Source organism: Oryctolagus cuniculus, chromosome 7 (genome assembly GCF_964237555.1).
Source record: "Oryctolagus cuniculus chromosome 7, mOryCun1.1, whole genome shotgun sequence".
NCBI classification, from domain to species: Eukaryota; Metazoa; Chordata; class Mammalia; order Lagomorpha; family Leporidae; genus Oryctolagus; species Oryctolagus cuniculus.
Window position 1 is genome coordinate 47,663,431 of NC_091438.1, and position 24,299 is coordinate 47,687,729.

At 47.0% G+C, this 24,299-nt stretch overlaps 1 protein-coding gene across 2 annotated transcripts; it reads right to left on the reverse strand.

Moving 5' to 3' along the window:
* Positions 1-1,633: 1,633 nt before the first annotated feature.
* On the reverse strand, positions 1,634-19,191 carry MRPS21 (mitochondrial ribosomal protein S21). Of its 2 annotated transcripts, none has more exons than XM_008264490.4 (3): positions 18,910-19,191; positions 18,180-18,294; positions 1,634-2,201 (listed from the first exon to the last, which is right to left on the reverse strand). In XM_008264490.4, the coding sequence occupies exons 2-3, from the start codon at positions 18,260-18,262 to the stop codon at positions 2,021-2,023; spliced, it is 264 nt and encodes an 87-aa protein (XP_008262712.1). In that variant the 5' UTR covers positions 18,263-18,294; positions 18,910-19,191; the 3' UTR covers positions 1,634-2,020. The 2 variants fall into 2 exon arrangements, with proteins under 2 accessions (XP_008262712.1, XP_002715645.1); XM_002715599.5 differs by lacking the exon at positions 18,910-19,191 and adding an exon at positions 18,727-18,880.
* Positions 19,192-24,299: the final 5,108 nt, after the last annotated feature.

The window sequence follows — 24,299 nt, forward strand, 5'->3', positions numbered from 1 at the left end:
TTACCACTCCATTTTTTATTTCCTGCCATTCATCTACTGCTTTATTTCCTCTCCACCAACCCTCCTTTAAGAACACTAAGAGGGGCTGGTGCAGTGGCATAGCAGGTAAAAGCCACTGCCTGCAGTGCTGGCATCCCAGCTGCTCCACTTCTGATCCAGCTCTCTGCTATGGCCTGGGAAAGCAGTGGAAGATGGCCCAGGTCCTTGGGCTCCTGCACCTGCATGGAAGACCCAGAAGCTCCTGCCTTTGGATAGGTGCAGCTCTGGCCGTTGTGGCCAATTGGGGAGTGAGCCAGCAGATGGAAGACTTCTCTGCCTCTCCTCTGTATAACCCTACTTTCAAATAAATAAATCTAAAAAAAAAAAAGAAAAAAAAAAAAAAGGCTGGCACCACGGCTCACTAGGCTAATCCTCTGCCTGCGGCACCGGCACCCCAGGTTCTAGTCCCAGTTGCTTCTCTTCCAGTCCAGCTCTCTGCTGTGGCCCGGGAGTGCAGTGGAGGATGGCCCAAGTGCTTGGGCCCTGCACCCGCATGGGAGACCAGGAGGAAGCACCTGGCTCCTGGCTTCGGATGGGCGCAGCGCGCCGGCCATAGCAGCCATTTGGAGGGTGAACCAACAGAAGGAAGACCTTTCTCTCTGTCTCTAACTCTGCCTGTCAAAAAAAAAAAAAAAAAAAAAAAAAAAAGATAAAATAAAAAGAAAAGAAAACTAAGTCAGAAAGCAGGAATGCACACTGGGTTACACTGATCTTAAGAATTCTTTTGGGCAAGGATTCCAAAACTCTAGTTGTGTTGACAAATGTTTCAGAAGCAGAGTTTATTCCAAATACAGGCTTCCCCTCTTTTTAAGATTTTTTACTTTTTAGATTTTCTTTACTTGAAAGGCAGAGTTAGAGATGGAGAGGGAGAGATTTTCCATCTACTGGTACACTCCCCAAATGGCTGTAACAGCCGGGCTGGGCCAGGTGGAAGCCAGGAGCTTCATCTGGGTCTCACAAGTGGGTGCAGGGGCCCAAGCACTTGGGCCATCTTCTGCTGCTTTCCCAGGTGCATTAGCAGGGGAGCTGGGTCAGACAGAAGTAGAGCAGCCCAGGGCTCAAACCAGCGTCTTTAGGCTCCTTCTGTTTATTAACAGATTGCCTAATTGCTTAGGCCCCTGCACCCATGTGGGAGACCCAGAAGCTCCTGGATTTGGACTGGCCCAACCTTGACTGTTGTGGCCTTTTGGGAAGTGAACCAGCAAATGGAACATCTCTGTCTCTCCCTCTCTGTAATTCTTCTTTTCAAATAAAAATGAAACAGAGACAGAGAAATCTTCGATTATCACCGATTCACTCCCCAGATGACCCTAACAGCCAGGGCTGGATGAGGCCAAACCCAGGAGCCTGGAACTCCATCTGAGTCTCCCACGTGGATGGCAGGTACCCAAATACTTGAGCCATCATCTGCTGCCTTTCCAGGGTGTGCACTAACAAGAAGCTGGACTGAAAATGAAGCTGGGACTTGAACCAGGCAGTTGGGAATGGGATGTGAATATCCTGGGCAGCAACTTCACTGTTGCACTAAATACCTTCCCCGCCCCTCCTAGACCCCCCAAAAAGTTTTTATTGTAGTAAAATATTCATAACAAAATTTACCACTTTAACCATTTATGTGTAGAGGTCACTGGCATTAAATTCACATTTTTGTACGATTACCCACACCATCTATCTTCAGAACTTTTTCATCTTTGCAAACTGCAGCTTTTATGCCTACTAAACAGCAAGTCCTCATTGCCCCTCCACTAGCCTGGCCACCACCAGTCTGTTCCCAAGCTGCTTGCACTCGTTCCACTTTCACTTGATAAAAAACAGGGTCCACTGCAGATGGAGGGATTGCTGCTACATAGGCAAGCCTTCTTGTGTGGGGGTGATTGAGTTTATTGTAGATAAAGGTAAGAGAAAATGGGGTTTGAGAAAGGTGAGACATGGAGGCACAAATTGCATGAAGGGTTCATCCTGGGCCTTCTGGCCACAAGCCTCAGCAGCCCTGCCATGGATCCGCTCGATTCTTTCGCATCAAGAAGTTGATCTTTCGAGTCATTTCCATGTTATAGATGCGCCTGCAGGTTTCATAACTTTCCCGCTGTCGCCGGCGGCAAGGCTTCTCATAGTATCGCCGTCGCTTAATGTCCTCAATGAGCCCGTCCATAGTGAGGATCCTGTATAAAGGGAGGCAACGAAGTTAGAAGCTTGGGTTCTCAGTTTCACAGATGGTCAGAAGCCAATGGACCAAACAACTGCTTATAATTAGTGGGAAATGATGGCAATATAGCATTAACTGCCTACTTAGAGTGGTCCCAACAATAATTTGTGGGGAAATTAAAAAGCAACTACATGTCCTAGTCTTTGGAGAGTTTATAGTCAAGGTCAGGTTCTCCAACTTTTATCTTTCACAACACACCTCAAGGATATGACAAAGCCCCATAAGGAGACTAGCTACCTACAACAGTAAAGCTCACCCAAGGGGGCATTTCAAACCAGGGGAGCAATTGGTAGGAGGGAAAGAACCATCAGGGGTGAGTCCTATTGTATGTAAGAACTGACACAGTTGAAGTCTGGGTCTGAGAACAATCCCTGGGCCTTCCTATGTACAGGGAAGAAGTGGTCCTCGTTGCACCAGTGATAGAAATGACAGCATTCACAGCCTCAACCAGCACTTCCCCGCGTAACAGATGCTCCAAGCCCACGACTTTGCTGACGATTCCCTGAACACACTTCTAGACTCGTGTTGCTTCCTCAGACTAGATTACCATTGAGCCCTGTAGCAGTCAACATTTTGACTGACATTTTTCTGGATTTTGAAGCCCAGATGCCACCTCTTGGCTATGGTTTTCCATGTTCTTAGAGAAATGATTTAATTACTTCATCTTGCCATTCCATTAGTTATTTATTTATTAAAAGGCAGAAAGACTGAGAGACAGAGACACACACACATACACTGAGTTGACTCCCCTGTTCCACTCCTCAGATGCCCCCCACTGCTAGGGCTGGGCTGTGGATCGCAGCTCAGGTCTCCCATGTGGGTGGCAAGAAGCCAGTTACTTGAACCAACATGGCTGCCTTCCAGGGTCTGTAACGGCAGGAAGCTAGTCAGAAGCCAGAGTCAGGAATTGAACCCAGGCACTCCAATCTGGGATGCAGATATCCTAACTGCTAGGCTAAATGCCTGCCCCCTCCCATGAGTTATTTATACAAGTGCCTCCCTCACTGGACTAAATCTGACAGCAGGAGCCATATTTTGTTAAATTTTTGTAAAGATTTATTTATTTAAAGAGTTACACACAGAGAGGAGAAGCAGAGAGAAAGAGAGAGAAGTCCTCCATCCAATGGTTCACTCCTCAATTGGCCGCAACAGCTGGAGCTGCACCAATCTGAAGTCAGGAGCCAGGAGCTTCTTCTGGGTCTCCCACACAGGTGCAGGGGCCCAAGGACTTGGGCCATCTTCCACTGCTTCCCCAGGCCATAGCAGAGAGCTGGATGGGTGTGGGGAGCAACTGGGACTAGACTGTTACTCGAATTAAGACTTATTTTATGCATCTGCTCTCCCACAATATGGCGCTGGGAGAGGAGGAAACAGCTTCTACACAGCTGCCTCTAGTTGAACCAATAAACAGCAGGAGCTGCTCCTGATTGGAGGAGAGCAGCGTACTCGGCATGTGGGTAGCAGAGTTGGGATTGGTGGAAGAGGACTATAAAGGAGGAGAGAGACAACATGCACCAGGAACATCTATCTGAAGGAACACCTGTGCAGCCCCCGAGAGAGCTGGCCAGCGGTGTGCTGCTCCCCCGCGGAAGTGGGGAAAGTGGCAGGGGGAACCGCCCTTCCACGGAGGTGGAAGGACGGTAGCTAACCCGGGAAGAACCAGCAGCAAACCCGGGGAGGGCCGAGCAGACAAAAGAACAGCGCAGGGTCCTGTGTCGTTCCTCCACGAAGAGGGGGAGCGACAGATGGGAAGTGGAGCAGCCAGGTTTCGAACCAGCACCCATATGGGATGCTGGCACTGTAGGCAGTGGCTTTATACACTATGTCACAATGCCAGCCCCAATATTTTATCAATTTTATAAATGCCCATAAAATTGAGCCCAATAAATGTCTTTTTGTAAAAAAAAAATTATTTATTTGAAAGGCAGAGTGAGTGAGAAAGGGAGACCATCTGCTGGTTTATTCCCCAAATAATCACAATGGGTTGATTGGGCCAGGCTGAAGCCAAGAGTCAGGAACTATATCTGGGTCTCCCACATGGGTAGTAGGAGCCCAAACACTTGGGCCATCCTCTGTTTCTTTCCCAGGTTCAGAAGCTGGATTGGAAGTAGAGTTTCTGGAATTTGAACCAGCATCCATAAGAGTTGCTGGCCTCATAGGCAGAAGCTTAACCTGCTGGGTCTCAACACCAGCCCCAAGCCCAGTCTATTTCTTACTTGCCCACTCAATTCCTTTCAATGCAGTTTTCCATGTTGGTAACTCCCCTAATTCAAACTCACCTCTCTGTTCTCACTGAACCAAGAAGATACTGGGCCTTACTCTATAACCAGCACAATTCTTTGGTTTCTGAGAGTGCTGATGCCAACTTGTAATTTGTATTTCACTCTGAATCTCTCATCACTTGGTCATGAGGTACCTTCTGCTACCACGCTCATTCCTGGCATAGTTTATAAGGCCTCATTCCTGCTCACCCTGTTCTTCCATTACATGCAAAAAGCTGTCACAAGCACAGTTGGAGATAAGGAGGTTGGGGCATGGCTGCAATTGGAAGAAGGGGGACAAAGGAAGAAATAAACAAGAAAAGCTGCCAGCTACTTCTGTACAGTGAGAAGTCTGGATTTTTGCTGCTGTGTTACACCAAAATAAATAAATAAATAAATGAATAAATAAATAAATGAAATCCAAGGTAACATAGACTGAGATGAACTTGAAAAGAATTGGGCTTAGGGGCATTTACAAATGTACCTATAGGATCCTCTTTCGGCTCCTTCTATTTAATAACAAGAATGATGTGTAAGCTGCTAGAGGATATTTGTAGAGGTCAGTTTGTTTAGGTTCTAATAGCTGGGAGATAGGAGGCAAGGGGATTACTGCCAACTCCCAGAACAGGAAAAGCAGATGAATGGAAGTCCTGTTGGAAAAGTCAAGTCATGTGGGTGCACAATATTAGTGTAACAACGAGAAACAGGGCACCAAACACCAAAAAGCTCAATATCCTTATCCTGGGTCCAGTATCATGGCACTGCTGTTTGTGATGCCAGTATTCTGTATCAGAGGGCTGGTTTGAGTCCTAACTGCTCTGCTTCAGATCCAACTTTCTGCTAATGCGCCTGGGAAGGCTAGAGGTGATGGCCCAAGTACCTAGACTCCTGCCATTCCTGTGGGAGACAAGGATGAAGGTCCTGGCTCCTGGCTTCAGCCTAACCCAGCCCTGGCTGTTGTGGCCATTTGGAGAGTAGACCAGCAGATGAAAGATCTCTCTCTGCTTTTCAAATCAATTAATCAATCAATCTTAAAAAAAAAAAAAAAAAGACTCATACTCCTAGCCCACAAGGGTTGTCCTTCATCAGCTTTCTTCTTCAATTTATTTAGAGATTTATTTATTTATTTATTTGAAAGGCAGTGTTACAGAGAAGGAGAGACAGATCTTCCATTTGCTGGTTCACTCACCAAATGGCCACAACAGCTGGAGCTGGGCTGGTCCAAAGCCAGGAGCTTCATCTGGATCTCCCACATGGTGCAAGGGCTCAAGCACTTGGGCCACCCTCTGCTGCTTTCCCAGGCACATCAGCAGGGAGCTGCATCGGAAGTAGAGCAGCTGGTCTTGAACCAGTGCCCATATGAGATACCAGTGTCACTGGCGGTGGCTTTATCTGCTTGCCACAATAACGACCCCTTCTCAATCTGCCTTTAAATTTTGGAATCCTGCCGGATTCCTTTAACCTTTATCAGTAGGTCTCAACTCTGATGCACAATGAAATCATCTCCTAGACAGTTTTTAATGGGTACTGATGCCTAGCTCCTACTCCTCATAGATTGGTTTAATTGGTCTAGAGAGTATTCATGCATGTCTGAAGAGTTTTCCAGGGGTAGGCTTGGTGGTGCAGTAGGTTAAACTGCTGCTTATGAAACCTATATCCCATGTCAGAGTGCCAGTTCGATTTCAGCTAACTCTGCTTCCAATCCAGCTTCCTGATAATGTGTCTGGAAGGGCAGCAGATGATGATTCAAGTACTCAGGTCCCTGCCACCCACATTGGAGACCTAGATGGAGAGTCAGACTCCTGGCTTTGGCCCTTACTTAGCCCCTACTGTTGTGGGCATTTGGGGTGTGATCCAGCATAAGGAAGATCTCATTCCTTGTCACTCTTCAAGTGAAACCAATTTATCCTCCCCTCCATTCTCAAAACTCAGTAGCCCCCAGGAAAGTCTGTTAAAACACAGACTGCACTGCAATTCCAGTTTCTGATTCTGTAGATCTATAGTAGTGGTTCAAGAATTTTCATTTCTAGGGGCTGGCGCTGTGGCACAGCGGGTTAAAGCCCTGGCCTGAAGCGCTGGCATCCCATATGGGCACTGGTTCTAGTCCTGGCTGCTCTTCTTCCGATCCAGTTCTCTGCTATGGCCTGGGAAAGCAGTAGAAGATGACCCAAGTCCTTGGGCCCTTTCACCCGTGTGGGAGACCCAGAAGAAGCTCCTGGCTCCTGGCTTCGGATCAGTGCAGCACCAGCTGGGGAGTGAACCAGTGCATGAAAGACCTCTCTCTCTGTCTCTACCTCTCTCTGTAACTCTGTCTTTCAAATAAATAAAATAAATCTTTCAAAAAAAAAAATTTTCATTTCTGGGGCTAACGTTGGTAGTACAGCAGGTTAAGCTGCCACCTGCAATGCTGGCATCCCATATAAGCACTGGTTCAAGTCCTAGCTGCTCCACTTTCAATCCAGCTCCCTATTAACACACTTGAAAAAGCAGTAGAAGATGCCCAAGTACTTGGGTCCCTGTCATCCACAATGGGAGACCTCAATGGAGTTCCTAGCTACTGGCTTCAGCCTAGCCCAGCCCTAGTCCTTGTGGCCATTTAGGGACTAAACCAATGGACGGGAACATCTCCCTCTCTGTCTCTCTGCCATGTATCTATATCTAAATAATACATATATAAATAAACACATAATATACATATAAATATATAATACATACATAAATCTGCCATATAAATAAATATTGAAAAAAATGTTTCTCATTTCTAATAAGCTTCTAGGTGCTGTTACTGCTGATGGCCCAGGACCAAGACCACAGCACACCATTAATGCCTCTTTCCCAGCACCAATCAGACAGTATTTTATTTAACCACATTAAAAAAAATCTGAGGCCAGTGTTGTGGTGTAGTGGGTAAAACTGTGCCCGTGACACCAACATCCCAAATGGGCACTAGTTCGAGTACTGGCTGCTCCACTTCTGATCCAACTCCCTGCTAATGTGCCCGGAAAAAGCAGGGGAAGATGGCCCAAGTGCTTGGGCCCCTGCATCTACATGGGAGACTGGGATGAAGCTCTTGGCTCCTGGCTTCAGCTTTGCCCAGCCCTAGTCATTGCAGCCATCTGGAGAGTTAAACAGTCTATGGGAGAACTCTCTCTGCCTCTCTTAACTCTTTCAGAATGAATAAAATAAATCTTAAAGAAAAAATAAAAAACTTTCTGGGGGCCAGCATTGTGGTGCAGCAATTTAACCCATTGCTTGCTATGCCAGCAGCCCATGAGCACCAGTTCAAATCCTGGCTATTCCACTTCGGATCCAGCTAATGAGCCTGGGAAAGCAGTAGAAGATGGCCCAAGTGTTTGGGGCCCTATCACCCACAGGGGAGACCTGGATGGAGTTCCAGCTTCCTGGCTTTGGCCTGGCCTAACTTTAGTGGTTGATTTCTCTCTGTAACTCTGACTTTCAAATAAATAAAATAAATCTTTATAAGAAAAAACTTACTGGCTTGTGTAGATTCTAAGGTTTGAGATTATATTAATTAAGCTAATTAATATCTTCTGATATTACTTAGGTAGGAAATGTCATCTTTTTGCAAATTAGGAAACAAGTTCAGTAATGATGACTTGTCCAAGATCACAAATAGAGCTAGAAATAGAATGCAGGTCTTTAGTGCAGTGTTGTGCAATAGCATTCGATTTTTCAAACAAAACCCATCAATGTTCAGAAGGCAAAATATCGTGGCATTACCGGAAAGGGGACTGCAAGGCAGGGAAGGCTCTTCAGTTGGAGGAAACACAGCATGGAAGCCAAGAAGCTAGGGTTTACTAGGGAAAGGATTGATTTAGACATCTAAGCCTTTATTTGTCTACACGTATGCTTATTTCGATTTAATAAAGAACACTTTTTGAACTAGAGACCAGCAAACTGGAGCAAAAACAGAAAAAAGTCCCTGAAAGAAAAAAATTTGATACATAATTCAAAATGGACAAGGATACTGGACTTGATAGAACACAGGACAGAGATACTGCATATGACATGACCTAGGAAGAATCTATTGGAAAGACAGTTTATTTTTTATTATGTTTTAAAATATATTTATTTTGGCTGGTGCCGTGGCTCAATAGGCTAATCATCTGCCTGCAGCGCCGGCACACCGGGTTCTAGTCCCAGTCAGGGCGCCGGATTCTGTCCCGGTTGCCCCTCTTCCAGGCCAGCTCTCTGCTGTGGCCCAGGAGGGCAGTGGAGGATGGCCCAAGTACATGGGCCCTGTAACCCCATGGGAGACCAGGAGAAGCACCTGGCTCCTGCCTTCAGATCAGTGTGGTGCTGATCCGCTGCGGATCCGCAGCAGCCATTGGAGGGTGAACCAATGACAAAGGAAGACCTTTCTCTCTGTCTCTCTCTCTCTCTTACTGTCCACTCTGCCTGTCAAAAAATAAAAAAAAATAAAAAATATATATATTTATTTATGTGAAAGGCAGAGTTAGAGAGAGGCAGAGGCAGAGAGAGAGAGAAAGTCTTCCATCCACTGGTTCACTCCCCAGATGGCCGCAATAGCCAGTTGCACTGATCTGAAGCCAGGAGCAAGGAGCTTCTTCCAGGTCTCCCAAGTAGTGCAGGGGCCAGGGATTTGAGCCATCTTCTACTGCTTTCCCAGGCCATAGCAGAGAGCTGGATCTGAAGTGGAACAGCTGGGACTTGAACAAGCACACATATGGGATGCTGGCACCGCAGACGGTGGCTTTATCAGCTATGTCAGAGCACAAACCACGGAAAGACGGTTTAAAAGTAGGATGAAAGTAAAGTGCAAGAAGTGGGAGTTTAGACACATACTCAGGTACCTTACTGGAGGTTCCAAAGGGTTTTGAAAAACAAGTGATCAACTTGCCAAGGAAATGCCTATGTTGTCATACAAAAAGGCAAGATAAGAAAAAAAAAATTAGGCCGGCGCCACGGCTCAAGAGGCTAATCCTCTGCCTGTGGTGCCAGCACCCTGGGTTCTAGTCCCAGCCGGGGTGCTGGATTCTGTCCCAGTTGCCCCTCTTCCAGGCCAGCTCTCTGCTGTGGCCTGGGAGGGCAGTGGAGGATGGCCCAAGTGCTTGGGCCCAGCACCCCCATGGAGACCAGGAAAAGCACCTGGCTCCTGGCTTTGGATCAGCGCAGTGCGCCGGCCGCAGCAGCCATTGGAGGGTGAACCAACGGCAAAGGAAGACCTTTCTCTCTGTCTCTCTCTCACTGTCCACTCCGCCTGTCAAAAAATAAAATAAAATAAAATCAAAATCAAAATAAAAACCTTAAAGCTGGAGGAGGGAAAAGGACAGAAAGAATACAATGATGAGGCTGGTAAACAGTACTCCCTCATGGTTCTAAGCATTTCCAAAACACAGACCAAATAAATTCCAACACACCAGGTGAGGATTCCCCTCACTCTGTCATCCAAAAAAGAAGAAAGCCAGATTATCTTCAAATGTGCCATTTGTGCTGTGGAGACATCTGCTCAGCCTCACCTCTAACAGAAACGGCTTCAGGAAGAACTAGGAATACCTCAGCAGGGAGGGGGTTACTAATGATGTTTCTGCTTGCAAGGGTGGTTCAGCACTAGCAGACCAAGAGCTCTGGAGTAAACAGATCAGCCTGGAGTGGACGCCTGGCAACCTAACACGAAGGAGAAACCAGCTGCCACTTTTAGTGAAATTCAAATGATTATGTAAAAGGAGCCGAGCTGCCTGGAGCAGGGAGCTGGGGGTGGCACACGCACATGGCAGTGTAGCCAGCCTACGTCAGGACCAACGTGTATGCACGACTCAATGGGCCCAGAAACTCACCCACCAGGAGCAAAAGGGGTCAACCAGGCACACTTCCAGTGTGCTTGCATTTCCTTGTTTGGGGGCCAGCCAGCCACACAGGGCTTCCTGACAACCCCCACCCTCCCGCCTCCATCTCTTCATCCCAGGGCACCAATGAGGGCCCCTAGTTATGTAACAGGCATTTTGCGGTAGTTTCACTGGGCAGCTACATTGGCTGTTTTCTTTTTGTAAGACTTCCTCTGTGCTCCAAACATGGAAAGCTGTTAACCACTTCCCTCCTTTCCTCCCTCCCCTCTTATTTGCTCTCCTACTTATTGTTGTAATTAGACCAGAGAACAAGCAGCTTATTTTTAAACCACCATTGATTGGAAAGCTGAGAGATATAAGGAGAAGCCTGGAATATGAGAGAGGTTCACAGAAAAGGTGGCTGGACAGAGGACATAAGGGAAAAGCAGAGAAAAAGAAGTCAGGTGCACCTGCCAGAGGATACTGCATTCAACAGGCAAGATGGAGGCAGGGACGCTGGGTAGCCACCTGCTCACATACGCAAGCTAAAAAAGTCTTTGCCTAGAAAAGTATCCCAACAGCAAAATATTTGCTTACTTTTTCCCAAGCCTAAAAACAATTTATGGAACATACACTTAACACTCTAAGATTTAAAAAGGAACAGAAATGCAGTTTATTAAACTGATAAATAAGCATTCTCCCCGAAGATTGTAAAAACCACTACCACAATACTTTGCCCAAGCTAGTTGCTTCCAAGCAATGCACATCTTGCACTGATTTCCCAGACAATTCCAGCCACAAAATTCTAGTCTTCCAAATTCATAAGGGGACCTAAGAGGGATCATCACATCTAAGGTTCCATGGCTCTCAGATTTGATTTCATTTACGTTTCCAGCCACCATTCTTTCTGATCAAAGTCTTTGCTTTTGAAGCACTATAGATTGTATCTTCTCCAAAACCTATTCCTGTCTTGGTGTGTTCATCACTGAAGTAAGAAAAAGTAGTCCTGTACTTCTTAACTAGGGTAGTGGACAGAGCTAAGGCGTTTCTAGACGCATCTGATGCCTCTGCCAGGAGCACCAATTTTAAATGGAGTGAGGGTGGGGTGCTAATCCTAAAACAGATGTAACAGCTATGAATACAAAGTTCACCTAAATTTTTAATTAAAAGACAGAGACTTCAAAGTAGTGGCAGGATTCCTACAGTCCTCTCACTTTCCTCTAAGGCTAGGGATACCAAAGGGAAAAAGTTAGACAAATGTTAAAGGATTGGCAAAATATAAAAAAAAATTTCATTCACTGACCAGAAATTTACTTGTGCCAGCACCATGTGTAGCAGGGTAAGCCTCTGCCTGCTGGCAGTCCATATGGGCACCGCTGGTTTGAGTTTGAGTCCCAGCTGCTCCACTTCCAATCCAACTACCTGTTGGTGTGCCGGGAAAAGAAGCGGAAGACAGCCCAAGTCCCTGGGCCCCTGTACCCACGTGGGTGACCTGGAGGAGGCTCCTATCTCCTGGCTTTGGCCTGGCCTATTGGCTGTTGCAGCCATTAGAAGAGTGAACCAGCAGATGGAAGATCTGTCTCTCCCTCCTCCTCTGTAATTCTGACTTTCAAATAAATAAATAAATCTTTGGGAGAGAAAAAAAAAAAAAAGAAAGAAAGAAAGAAAGAAATTTACTGACAGTTTACTATGTGCCACACTTTGGTAAAGGCAAGGGATATACAAATGAAAAGACATAGGTTCCTGCCCTCAAGGGGCCATCGTTTATTATAATGTTTTTCAATTTTGACAATATTAATATTTCATGGGGCACTTTAGGAAAATGCTGCCAGTCAGGTACCACCTCCAAGAGACACTGATTTCGTCTCAGGTTGGGTCCTGGCATTAAGATTTTTCAGAGAGCTCCCATCTGCTAGTGTACTCCCCACATGCCCACAAAGCCTGAGCAGGACTGGGGCCAGTGCCAGGAGCTGGAATTCAATCCAGGTCTCCCCCATGGGAGGCAGGATTCCATTTACTTGAGCCATCACCGCTGCCTCCCAGGGTCTGTTTGGCAGCTGGAACTGGGAGCCGGAGCCAGGAATGGAACGCAGGCACTCTGCTGTGGGATGTGGGTAGCTTAACTACTAAGCAAAAATTCTTCTCCCGAGTTCTTAAAGTAATTTATTTGCCAGGCAAAGAGACAGACCCAGATAACTCCTAACAGTGAGTCACTCCCTGAATGTCTACAATGGCTGGGACTGGAACCAGGAGCTGGAAATACAATCCAGGTCTCCAATGTGGGTGGCAGGAACCCAATTCTTTATTTATTTATTTATTTTTTTTTTTTATTTTTTTTTTTTGACAGGCAGAGTGGACAGTGAGAGAGAGACAGAGAGAAAGGTCTTCCTTTGCCATTGGTTCACCCTCCAATGGCTGCCGCGGTTGGCGCGCTGCGGCCAGTGCACCGCGCTGATCCGATGGCAGGAGCCAGGTACTTATCCTGGTCTCCCATGGGGTGCAGGGCCCAAGCACCTGGGCCATCCTCCACTGCACTCCCTGGCCACAGCAGAGAGCTGGCCTGGAAGAGGGGCAACTGGGACAGAATCCGGTGCCTCGACCAGGACTAGAACCCGGTGTGCCGGCGCTGCAAGGCGGAGGATTAGCCTAGTGAGCCGCGGCGCCGGCCAGGAACCCAATTCTTAAGCCATCACCACTGTTTCCTCTGGTCTGCATTAGCTGGGAGCTAGCGTTAACAGCTGGAGCCAGGGATGGGACTTGTGGCACAGCAAGTCCAGTCCCTGCTTGGAGAATTCCCATTCCATATCAGACTGTTGGTTCCTCAAGACCCAGCTACTCAGCTGCTGATTTTTTTTTTTTAATATTTATTTGAAAGGCATAGCTATGGGGGGAGGGGGGATGGAGGGTTGGGAGAGCGAGCAAGCAAGACAGGGAGAAAGAGAGTATTCCAACAGCTGGAGCTGCACTGATCTGAAGCCAGGAGGCTGGAGCTTCTTCCGGTTCTCCCATGCAGGTGCAGAGGCCCAAGCACTTGGGCCATCCTACACTGCCTTCCCAGGCCACAGCAGAGGGCTGGACTGGAAGAGGAGCAACCTGGACTAGAACCTGGAGCCCAAGTGAGATGCCAGCACCGCAGGTGGCAGCTTTACCTGCTATGCCATAGCACCGGCCCTCACTCAGCTTCTGATCTAGCTTCCTGCTACAGCATCCTGAGAGGCAGCAGATGACGGCTCAAGAGCTTGGTCCCCTGTCACACACTTAGCAGACCTGGATGCCATCTGGGCTCCTGGCTTCAGCCTGGCTCAGTCCTGGCTGTTGTGGGCATTTGGGAGGTGAACCAGCAGATGTGAGACATCTGTCACTCTGCCTTCCAAGAAGATAGAAATAAACATTTAAAAAAAAAAGGGGGCAGAGGACAGGAGGATGGAGCAGAGACTAGAACCCAAGAGGTCCTCTAATGTGAGACACGGGTGTTTTAATCACAGGCTAAATGCCAACCTTCCCTTCCCTCTGCCAAGAGTTTTATTTATTTTTAAAGATTTATTGATTTGAAAGACAGGGAGAGAGATCTTCCATAGGCTGATTTACTCCCAAATGGCTATAGTAGCCAGGTTGGGGTCAGGCAGAACCCAGAGATCAGGAACTCCAACCTGATCTCCCACATAGGTGGCAGGGTCCCAGTAATTGAGCCATCTCCCACTGCCTTCCCAGGTGCATTAGCAAGAAGTTGGATCAGAAGAGGAGCGATCAGGACTCCACCCAGCACTGTGATATGAGATGCTGGAGTCACAAGTTGTGCAAGTTTAAAGGTTACCTAGGTGATTTGAGGAGGCAGCCATGATTGAAAAACACAGGGTGTCATATTGACGAGTCTCCTGTTGCTTCTAACTAAAATTAATACTTCCACCCAGGAAAAATGTATGTGTAACCCACCTATCACCAACAAGAAGAGAATCTCAAAAGTAGTATGGGGCGGCTGCTTTTAAAAAATGTAAGAGGGCCGGGCCGGCGCCGCGGCTCACTAGGCTAATCCTCCGCCTAGCGGCACCGGCACACCGGGTTCTAGTCCCGGTCGGGGCGCCGGATTCTGTCCTGGTTGCCCCTCTTCCAGGCCAGCTCTCTGCTGTGGCCAGGGAGTGCAGTGGAGGATGGCCCAGGTGCTTGGGCCCTGCACCCCATGGGAGACCAGGAAAAGCACCTGGCTCCTGGCTCCTGCCATCGGATCAGCGCGGTGTGCCGGCCGCAGCGCGCCGGCCGCGGCGGCCATTGGAGGGTGAACCAACGGCAAAAAAAGGAAGACCTTTCTCTCTGTCTCTCTCTCTCACTGTCCACTCTGTCAAAAAAAAAAAAAAAAAAAAAAAAAAGTAAGAGGGCCGGTGCTGTGGCGTAGTGGGTAAAGCAACTGCCTGCAGTGCCGACATCCCATATGGCTGCCAGTTTGAGTCCTGGCTGCTCCACTTCCGACCCAGCTCTCTGCTATGGCCTGGGAAAGCAGTAAAGACGGCCCAAGTCTTTGAGCCCCTGTACTCATGTGGGAGATCCAGAAGAAGCTCCAGGCTCCTGGCTTCGAATCAGCCCAGCTCTAGCCGTAGTGGCCATCTGAGGAATAAACCAGTGGATAGAAGACCTCTCTCTGTCTCTGTGTCTCTGTAACTCTGCCTTTCAAATAAATATCTTTAAAAAAATTTAAAAGTAAGAAGAAATAATAGACGAAACAAGAAGAAAGAAATTTAGAGAGATGTGAAAACAAATTCTTAAGAAAAAGCAGGCCAGGGGCCAGTACTGTGGCTTGGCATGTAAAGCTACCTCCTGCAGTGCCGGTATCCCATATGGGCACCGGTTCAAGTCCTGGCTGCTCCACTTTGGATCCAACTCTCTGCTGGATCCAGTGGAAGATGGCCCAAGTCCTTGGAACCCTGCACCTGGGTGGGAGACCCGAAAGAAGCTCCTGGCTTCGGATTGGCCCAACTCTGGCCGTTGAGGCCACTTGGGGAGTGAACCAGTGGACGGAAAAGCTCTCTCTGTCTCTGCCTCTCTGTAACTCTACCTTTCAAATAAATAATCTTTAAAAACAAAACAAAAAAAAAAAACAAACAAACTTAAAAAACAGGCAGGCCAGAAGCCAGAGGTATACACATATGCCTCTACCTCTGTTATTTATTTTTTCTTCATTCACCATCCACTTGAACTTAGGATCATGAAAATAAAGGGGCAGGAGCTTGGCACAGTAGTTAGATGTTGCTTCAGATGGCCACACCCCTTATAGAAATGTTTAGTTCAAGTCTCAGTTCCTCTGTTTCCCATCCAGCTCCCTGCTAATGTGCACCTGGGAGGCAGCAGGTGATGGCTCAAGTACTTGTGTCCCTGCTGCCCACATGGGAGATCCAGATGGAATTCCTGACTCCTGGCTTCAGCCTGGCCCAGCCCTGTTGTTGCAGGAATTTGAGAAGGGATCCAGCTGATGAAAGACCTCTCATTGCCTGTTTTTCTCTCTGCCTTTCAAATACAATGAAAATAAAGAAAACTAGAGAAAAAATTTATTGTTTATTAAATGAAAAAGATATGGCTGAATAAGCATTTTCGAAGAGGCAGGTATGTAAAGGTACAGCTCTGGCTGTTGCAGCCATTTGGGGAGTCAACCACGAGATGGAAAGCTCTCTCTCTCCATCTCTGTCACTCTGCCTTTCAAATATAAATGTTGCAGAAATACACAAAGTATCCCGAGCCTGCATCGGCTTCTCAGTTGCACAGCTTCTAGTAGCATCGTTGCCCTAACTTACTGTTCTCCTCTGCCATTCAGCTTTCTATCTTTGCTTTGGTCAGAATTAAGTTCCCTGTCACTTGCCCCTCTCAGTCCGCAAGTGCCCCACCAATATTTAAACTCAATCAAATAATGATTCTCAAGTGGAAAATAACTGCCACAGACCTTTCCATTTCCCAAAACACTAATACACGATAATCTAGTAACATACAGCAACATATACTGCACTAAAACGATGTGCTTTATACTCCTGTCCACCTTTCAGTAACTGCATGATCCAAGAAATAGAATTTCATCTTTCTAAGTTTCCTTACTTGTGAAATAAAGCTACAATATTTTTTTGTCCTTCTTTACCTCTTATTTTTTAAGAGATTTATTTATCTATTTAAAAGGCAGAGATAGAGAGAGAAAAGGAGAAAGAGAGATCTTTCAGCAGCTGGTTCACTCTCCAAATGGCTGCAACGGCCAGGGCTGCGCTAAGCCAAAGCCTGGAGCTTCTTCTGGGTCTCCCACATGGGTACAGAGGTCCCAAGGACTTGGGCCATTTTTCCTAGGAGCATTAGCAAGGAGCTGGATCAGAAGTGGAGCAGTTGGGACTCAAACCGGCACCCATGTGGGATGCTGGTGCTGCAGGCAGAGGCTTAACCTTCTACGCCACAGCACAGGCCCCAAAGCTACAATATTAAAGGCCTTAAGGCAGAGTTCACATGTACCAGGGGCCTTCAAAAAGCTCATGAAAAGGGGGCCAGTGTTGTGGCACAGCAGATTAAGCCACTGTCTGCAACACTAGCATTATATGGACACTGGTTCCAGTCCTGCCCTGCCTCCATTCTAGCTTCCTGTTAATGTGCCTGGGAAGGCGATGGATGATGGCCCAAGTGCTCAGGCCCCTGTCACCCATGTGGGAGACCCAAATAAGTTACTGGCTCATGGATTCAGCCATGCTCTGGCTATTGTGGCCATTTACAAAGTGAACTAGCAGATGAAAAATTGATCTCTGTTCCTCTGCTTTTCTTTTCTTTTCTTTTTTTTTTTTTTTTTTTGACAGGCAGAGTGGACAGTGAGAGAGACAGAGAGAAAGGTCTTCCTTTTTTTGCCGTTGGTTCACCCTTCAATGGCCGCCGCACTGCGCTGATCTGATGGCAGGAGCCAGGTACTTATCCTGGTCTCCCATGGGGTGCAGGGCCCAAGCACCTGGGCCATCCTCCACTGCACTCCCTGGCCACAGCAGAGAGCTGGCCTGGAAGAGGGGCAACCGGGACAGAATCTGGCGCCCCGACCGGGACTAGAACCCGGTGTGCCGGCGCCGCAAGGGGGAGGATTAGCCTAGTGAGCCGCAGCGCCAGCCCCTCTGCTTTTCAAAACAAAGCAAAACAAACTTAATGAGACTACATTATCTTTTCATTTAAACTTTTCACAAACCTTTTGAAGTCCCCTTGTATAATCTTGCAAAATCTCTTTCCTATAATTCTTTGATCATTCAACCCAACAGCATACTTCTCCTAACCTTTCTTCACTGTGATGTCAGAAAACAATGAATGAGGCACGCTAGAAAGAAAAAAACTGAGAAGTTTTTTGCTTGAGAAATTGAAAGTGGTGAAGCATTATCAGGGCTATTCCAAGTCTCAGCCAAGCATTCCAAACCTTTCAGTTCAGCTCCTCCACCCCAACGAGCTCATTTGCATTCCTGTTTTGGCTTATGCTGTAACTCTCCTTGAACTCTAGAATGCCTTTCCATCTCTCGCTCAAGATTCCAACCTGAACTCACTTTTTGCATTAACCTCATCCTACACCAGTCCCGCCCTCAGCTTTCTATGTTCCTGCTTCCTAGCAACTCTGCAAGCCAATTTTTCCCTTTGAGCTCTTTTGGACAGAATTCAGGGTCATTTCAAAGTGACGACTGCTGGCTGAACAAGCTTTATACACTGTAGGTTAGGTCTGGGGAGGAACTTCATGTTTCAGATAATAAACTGAGACGTTTCAAGAGACTGAACACCTGGATTGGCACTGGTTCGAGAATAATCTACGACCGGGGAACGGAGAGAATAAATATCTTACTTTACAGAGAACTAATGCAGGTCTGATTCTGCCCCCTTAACAGTTACCTGTTTAGGGTCCTGTATGCACCTTCCACATTTCCGTCCTGCACCATCACAGTCCTGGCGATGAACTTCAGATGTTTTGCCATGACCTTAAATTTAACTCCTCGCTTTGCTGGACCTAAATTATGATGAAGAAAGGGCGAGGAAAGGACAGGTAATAAACAAATATACACGTTCGGTGCGGCTTCTTCAGTATCTTAATATGCAACGTGCTCAGAGACACACGAGACCGGCACGTGGAAGTCTTCAGAGCTTGGAAAGCACACGCGAATCGTGATCAAGAACTCCTGCGCTCTGCAAAGGCAAGCCCTAGCACAGGGAAAAAAAAAAAAAAAAAAAAAAAAAAAAAAAAAAGACGGCTGCACGGCGTCACACGGGAGGACGAGCGCAGCAGGGACAGGACGCAGCCCCCAGACCCCAGCTACTGCTCAAGGCCCCAGGAGGGTCGTGGGAGCTGAGAGAGGCTCTTTAGGAAAGGGGCAACAACGCGCAGGCTTGCCCTCCGCCACGCCGGCCCTTCTGCCGCACCGCCCCCTGCCCAGCTCCTCACCCAGCGCCCTCGGACCCCGCCGATCCGCAGCCGGCCCGCGACCGGAAGCGGAAACTACGGAAGCCCCGGCGCGGCGCGGAGCAACGCGGGTCTCCCGGGAACGAGTTGCGCGGGGAGACCGCGGCGGTGGTCTCTGCGGCTTCAGCTGACTGCCCCTGCTTATCCCGGGCCTAGACGCCGTACCTGAGAAAACAAAATGCCTCAGATTCCTCCGAAACAGGTTCTTCGACCCATGAGGTCAGCCCGATTCCATAGCGCTTAATCGTATGAAACCCTTAGTAGATAGCGAAGCCATTCTTTTTCTGGATGGAAGAATGAGAGAAAAGCAAAGCTTCCTGAGCACGTTTCAGCTTTCTCTCTGAAAGGGACACAGACTTTAAGATCGGCTCTCAAAAATAGCTTCACTTCCCTAATCTGTCTAAAAACTAAGGAAAAGGGACAAGCCAGCGGTGAGTTTTCTGTGACGTCATCTCCGTAGCCATTTCATCAAATAAAGCAAAATCACTAAAGATGTGGAACACCTGCAGGCTTTAGGCTCCGAGATGCTTACGTCAGCTTCTTTGCTGTTGCCTCCTGCTGAGACCCAGTAGAAACATATTTCTTATTTTTTCCTCATTGTGGAGACAAGCTCCCTTTTCTTTTACTTGTAGGCTATTCTACATACCCGCTTAATGGTTACTCACAAGTTCAGATATTGTGACTATGTGAGAACATAATTCCCTCATCCCAAACACACGCAGGCGGATATGCTAACCAAAACAAAAAGCCTCCTCTCCCCATTAGGGTAAACCAAGTCCAAAGAACCTAAATAAAGCTAGACTGGGACAGAATTATGCTTATAAACGAACTTTTATTGAGTGTCTACAATGTGCCAGGTACTGTGGATATGATTCCAGTACCTCTTGGACCAAAAGAAGATACTATGTAGACATAAAGACAACTAGCAAAACAAGGTAGTAGCATATAATAAGTGCGAAATAAATTATTTAAGGGACAGCATAATATGGTGGCAAGTCATTAGACATAGGAACTTGAGCATGTCATTTAAACCAGGGGTCTGTAAACTACTGCCTGAAGGATCAGTCCAGCTACACCTGTTTCGTTTTTATTTTATTTTTTTAAGATTTATTTATATTTATTTGAAAGAGAGATAGAAGGAGAGGCAGAAAGGAGGTCTTCCATCCTCTGGTTCACTCTCCGATTGGCTGCAACAGCAGGAGCTGCACCGATCTGAAGCCAGCAGTCAGGAGTCTCTTCTGGGTCTCCCACGCTGGTGCAAGGGTGCAAGGACTTGGGCCATCTTCTACTGTTTTCCCAGGCCATAGCAGAGAGCGAGATCTGAAGTGGAGCAGGTGGGACTCGAACTGGCACCTATATGGGATGCCGGCACTGCAGGCGGCAGCTTTACCCCCTATGCCACAGCGCCGGCCACAACACCTGTTTTTGTAAATAAAACTATTGGAACACAGTCAAACTCCTTTGCTTCAGTATTACATGCAGCTGCTTTGAATTACACAAGCAGACAGTTGGTGGTTGCAACAGAGATGTGTGGCCTGTAAAACCTAAAATATTTACTATCTGGCCCTTGCTAGATTTAAACTCAGTCTGTTTCTTCTGTAAAATAGGACTAGTATCTGCACTTTTGATCTCACAAAATTTGTCATAGGAATCAAATGGGATACAATATGAAGATACTTTGAAAGAAATGACAGGGAAAAGTAACATTTTTGAGAGCCTACTGTATACCAAACTCTATACTATATATATATGTATATGTATATGATTCCATTTGATAGTATAAAGATCCAAAGAATACCTATATGTCATGTTTAACAGAAAAAATAAGGGCCGGTGCTATGGCACAGCGGGCTAAACCTCTGCCTGTAGCATTCGCATACCATATGGGCACTGGTTCGAGTCCCATCTGCTCCACTTCTGATCCAGCTCTCTGCTATGGCCTGGGAAGGCGGTAGAGGATGGCCCAAGTGCTTGGGCCCCTGTACCTGTGTGGGAGACCCAGAAGAGGCTCCAGGCTCCTGGCTTCGGATCTGCTGTAGCCGTTGCTGCCATTTGGGGAGTGAACCAGCAGATGGAAGACCTCTCTCTCTGTCTCTCTCTCTCTGCCTCTCTGTAACTCTGCGCTTCAAATAAATAGATAACTCTTTAAAAAAAATAAAATGAGAGGGATAGGGACTGATGTGGCACAGCAGGTTAAACTGCTGCCTGCAGCGCCAGCATCCCATGTGCGTGCCAGTTGCAGTCCGCCTGCTGCTTCTGATCCAGCTCCCTGCTAATGTGCCTAGGAAAGCAGCAGAGGATGGCCCAAGGGCTTGGACCCCTGCCACCAATGTGGGAGACCTGGTTGGAGTTCCAGGCTCCTGGCTTTAGCCTGGCCCAGTCTCAACCATTGTGGCCATCTGGGGAGTGAACCAGTGGATGGGAGATTTCTCTGTCTCTCCCTGTCCTCTGTATCTCTGCATTTCAAATAAATAAATTAAAAAAAAAAAAAAAGAGGGACATGAGTTAGTCATTGAAAGAGTTTAGATAACAGAAACAAAGAGGCTTGACAAGTTAAACAACATGAGAAAGAGTTTCAAGGCAAAAAGGCTTACAGTGTTCAGGATGAATTAAAAAAAAAAAAACTGGAAGGGGGCATTGTGGTGCAGTAGATTATGCTGCTGCCCGTGACTCCCATGTCCCATACTAGAGTGCCTGTTCAAGTCCTCGCTTCTCTACTTGTGATCCAGCTTCCCACTAGTGTGCCTGGGAGGCAGCAGATGATGGCTCAAGTGCTTGGGTTCCTGTCACCCACAAGGGAGACCCAGATGAAGTTCCTGGCTCCTAGTTCCAACCTGGCACAGCCCTATGTGTTGCTGGCATTTAGGGGAGTGACCCAGCAGATGGAAGATCGATCTTGATTGATCTCTCTCCCTCTGTGTGCCTTTCAAATAAAAATAATATATTTAAATAAACTAGTTGGGGCCAGCACTGTGGCATAGTAGACTAAGCTTCCTTCCAGCCACAGTGCCAGCATCCCATATCAGCACCAGTTCTTGTCCTGGTTGCTCCTCTTCCAATCCAGCTCTCTGTTTATGGCCTGGGAAACAGTAGATGATGACCCAAGTGCTTGGGCTCCTGCACCCACATGGGAGACTCAGCAGCTCCTGGCTCCTGGCTTCTTATTGGCTCAGCTCCAGGCATTGTAGCCATTTGGGGAGTGAACCATCAGATAGAAGACCTTTCTCTGTATCTCCCTCTCTCTGTAATTTTTAAAAATTATTTATTTATTTGAAAGAGTTACACAGAGGAGAGGCGGAGAGAGAGAGAGAGAGAGGTCTTCTGATGGTTCACTCCCTAGTTGGCCACAATGGCTGGAGCTGTGCCGATTTGAAGCCAGGAGCCAGGAGCTTCTTCCAGGTCTCCCACGTGGGTGCAGGGGCCCAAGCACTTGGGCCATCTTCCACTGCTTTCCCAGTCCATAGCAGAGAGGTGGATAGGAAGTGGAGCAGCTGGGACTCAAATCAGCACCCATAAGGGATGCCGGCACTTCAGGCCAGGACGTTAACACCTGTGCCACAGCGCCGGCCCCTCTGTCTGTAATTCTACCTCTCAAAGAAATAAAATCTTAAAGAAACTAGAACAAAGGAATTATACAGAGAAGAGGGACTAGGTAATTTGGACTTTTTCCTCAAAACAGTGGGGAGCCTTTGGAGAATTTGAATAGGGACAGACATGCAAAGCACTGTATTAGAAAAATTAATCTAGTTGTAAGGCAAGAGAGACTAGAGGGAAGAGAGACTATTGCTATAGTGAAAGTCTAGACCAGAGTTACAGCAGTGGAATGGGTAGGAAGAAATAGACTTTAAGAGATATTCCAAATAAAGAATAGAAAGGATTTGGTGACCAAACAGCACCAACTTTGAAGTCTGTTTCTCTAGAGAAATGACGATTCTGTATACAGCACTAATAGAAAAGGAGACTGTAAAAAAGCAGAGGGGAACATGTTTAAAGCCAAGAGTAATTTAACAGATGCTCTTGGAAAAAGCACCACCCTGGAAACCCAAGAATCCTGTATTACATATTCTGTTACCTTGAACAAATCACCTAAGTTTCTATAGTTCAAGTCATCTATAAAATGAGGAGATTGGGTTGAATTATTTACAAAAATGCCTTGGCTCTAAAACACTGAAATTTTCAATGAGTTTAAAGTGTCAAATATATAAATAGGGGTCAGCATTGTGGCACAATGGGTTAAGTCATTGCTTGTTATACTCGTATCCCATATTGGAGCACAGGTTCAAAACTGTTGCTTCTAATCCAGCTACCTGCTAATGCACCTAAAAAAGCAGCAGATGATGAATTGGGTATTTGGGCCCTGCCACCCATGTGGGAGACCCAGATGGAGGTCCTGAGCTTCAGCCTGGCCCAGAACCAACTATTGTGGCCATCTGGGAAGTCAACCAGTAGGTACAAGATCTCTTAATTCTGTCTCTTTCTGTCACTCTGCCTTTCAAATAAATAAGTTTTTTTAATGAAATATGTAAATAAAACTGCCCCGCAGAAATTTAAACCTTTAATATGCCATCTCAGGGGAAGGTTGGGCTGGGAGATGAAGTTTTAGCAGTCACCTAAGTGGAGGCAATAATTAAAGCCAGGGAAGAATAGGAAACTTGCAAGTGAAAGAACAGGGAAAAGGGCCAAGGCCTGAGCCTAGGGGAACACCCATGCTCGGGAGTAGGCAGAAGTTGAGGCCATTTAGAGAATGGTTAGTTGCTCCCAGATAGGTAAGAAGAGAATCGGGGTAGGCTGCTGTCACAGGATCCACTGGAGGAGAGTTTCAGCAGGCAGTATCAGCAGTGTCAGGTGATACAGGGAGCATCGAGTACATAGCCTCCGGGAGGGTCCCTGGGTTGAGCCGGCGATTGGGTGTGAGCTGCATTACACTGGTTCTTTGGGATCATTAGTGACTGGAAGGTGCAGCAGTGTGACAGACTGCAAGGTGTTAACGATTGAGTGTCAGAAGGGAACCAGAAAGCATATGTAAAGAATTATAGAGAACAGAAGAGAATGGGGCCAGTGAGGCTGAGACGTTCTCAAGGGGGACCTAATTCCACTTCCTGGAGAAATGTTAGCACTATGGGGAACAGACTGGAGTTACGACATAAGAAAGGATATGTGCCACAGCAGAAGTCTCACAAGTGAGAGAATCAAAGGCACAAATGGAGAGGTTTTCCTTAGAAAGAAGGTCATACTCTCAGAAATAAAGGAAGACAGTCATTCACTGAAAACAGGACGTGAAAAATGGGGGAATGATGGATGACTAGCTATGACAAACAGGCCAAGGAGCCAATAAGCAGGGGCTAGGATGACAGACTGGTCTGATGCACTACACAGGCTTAGGAGAGGAGGGAAAATGCTTTGGGTAGAAAGTGGGATAAGTCAGAAAAATACACAGGAAGTCGTAGAGATACATTCATGGACTACATTTTTGTCTCTTTAGTCTAGCGTATGTCTAGCAGCTGCAGGTTTTTGAATAAGGATGAAGTCCTGTGTCTGAGCACCCCCAACTCTGC

Excerpts from the sequence above, each read along its gene's own strand:
- MRPS21 (XM_008264490.4), bottom strand. The coding sequence starts at position 18,262 with ATGGCAAAACATCTGAAGTTCATCGCCAGGACTGTGATGGTGCAGGAC. Across the intron at positions 2,202-18,179 it reads GCATACAGGACCCTAAACAG|GATCCTCACTATGGACGGGC; the intron begins GTAACTGTTAAG and ends CCCTTTATACAG.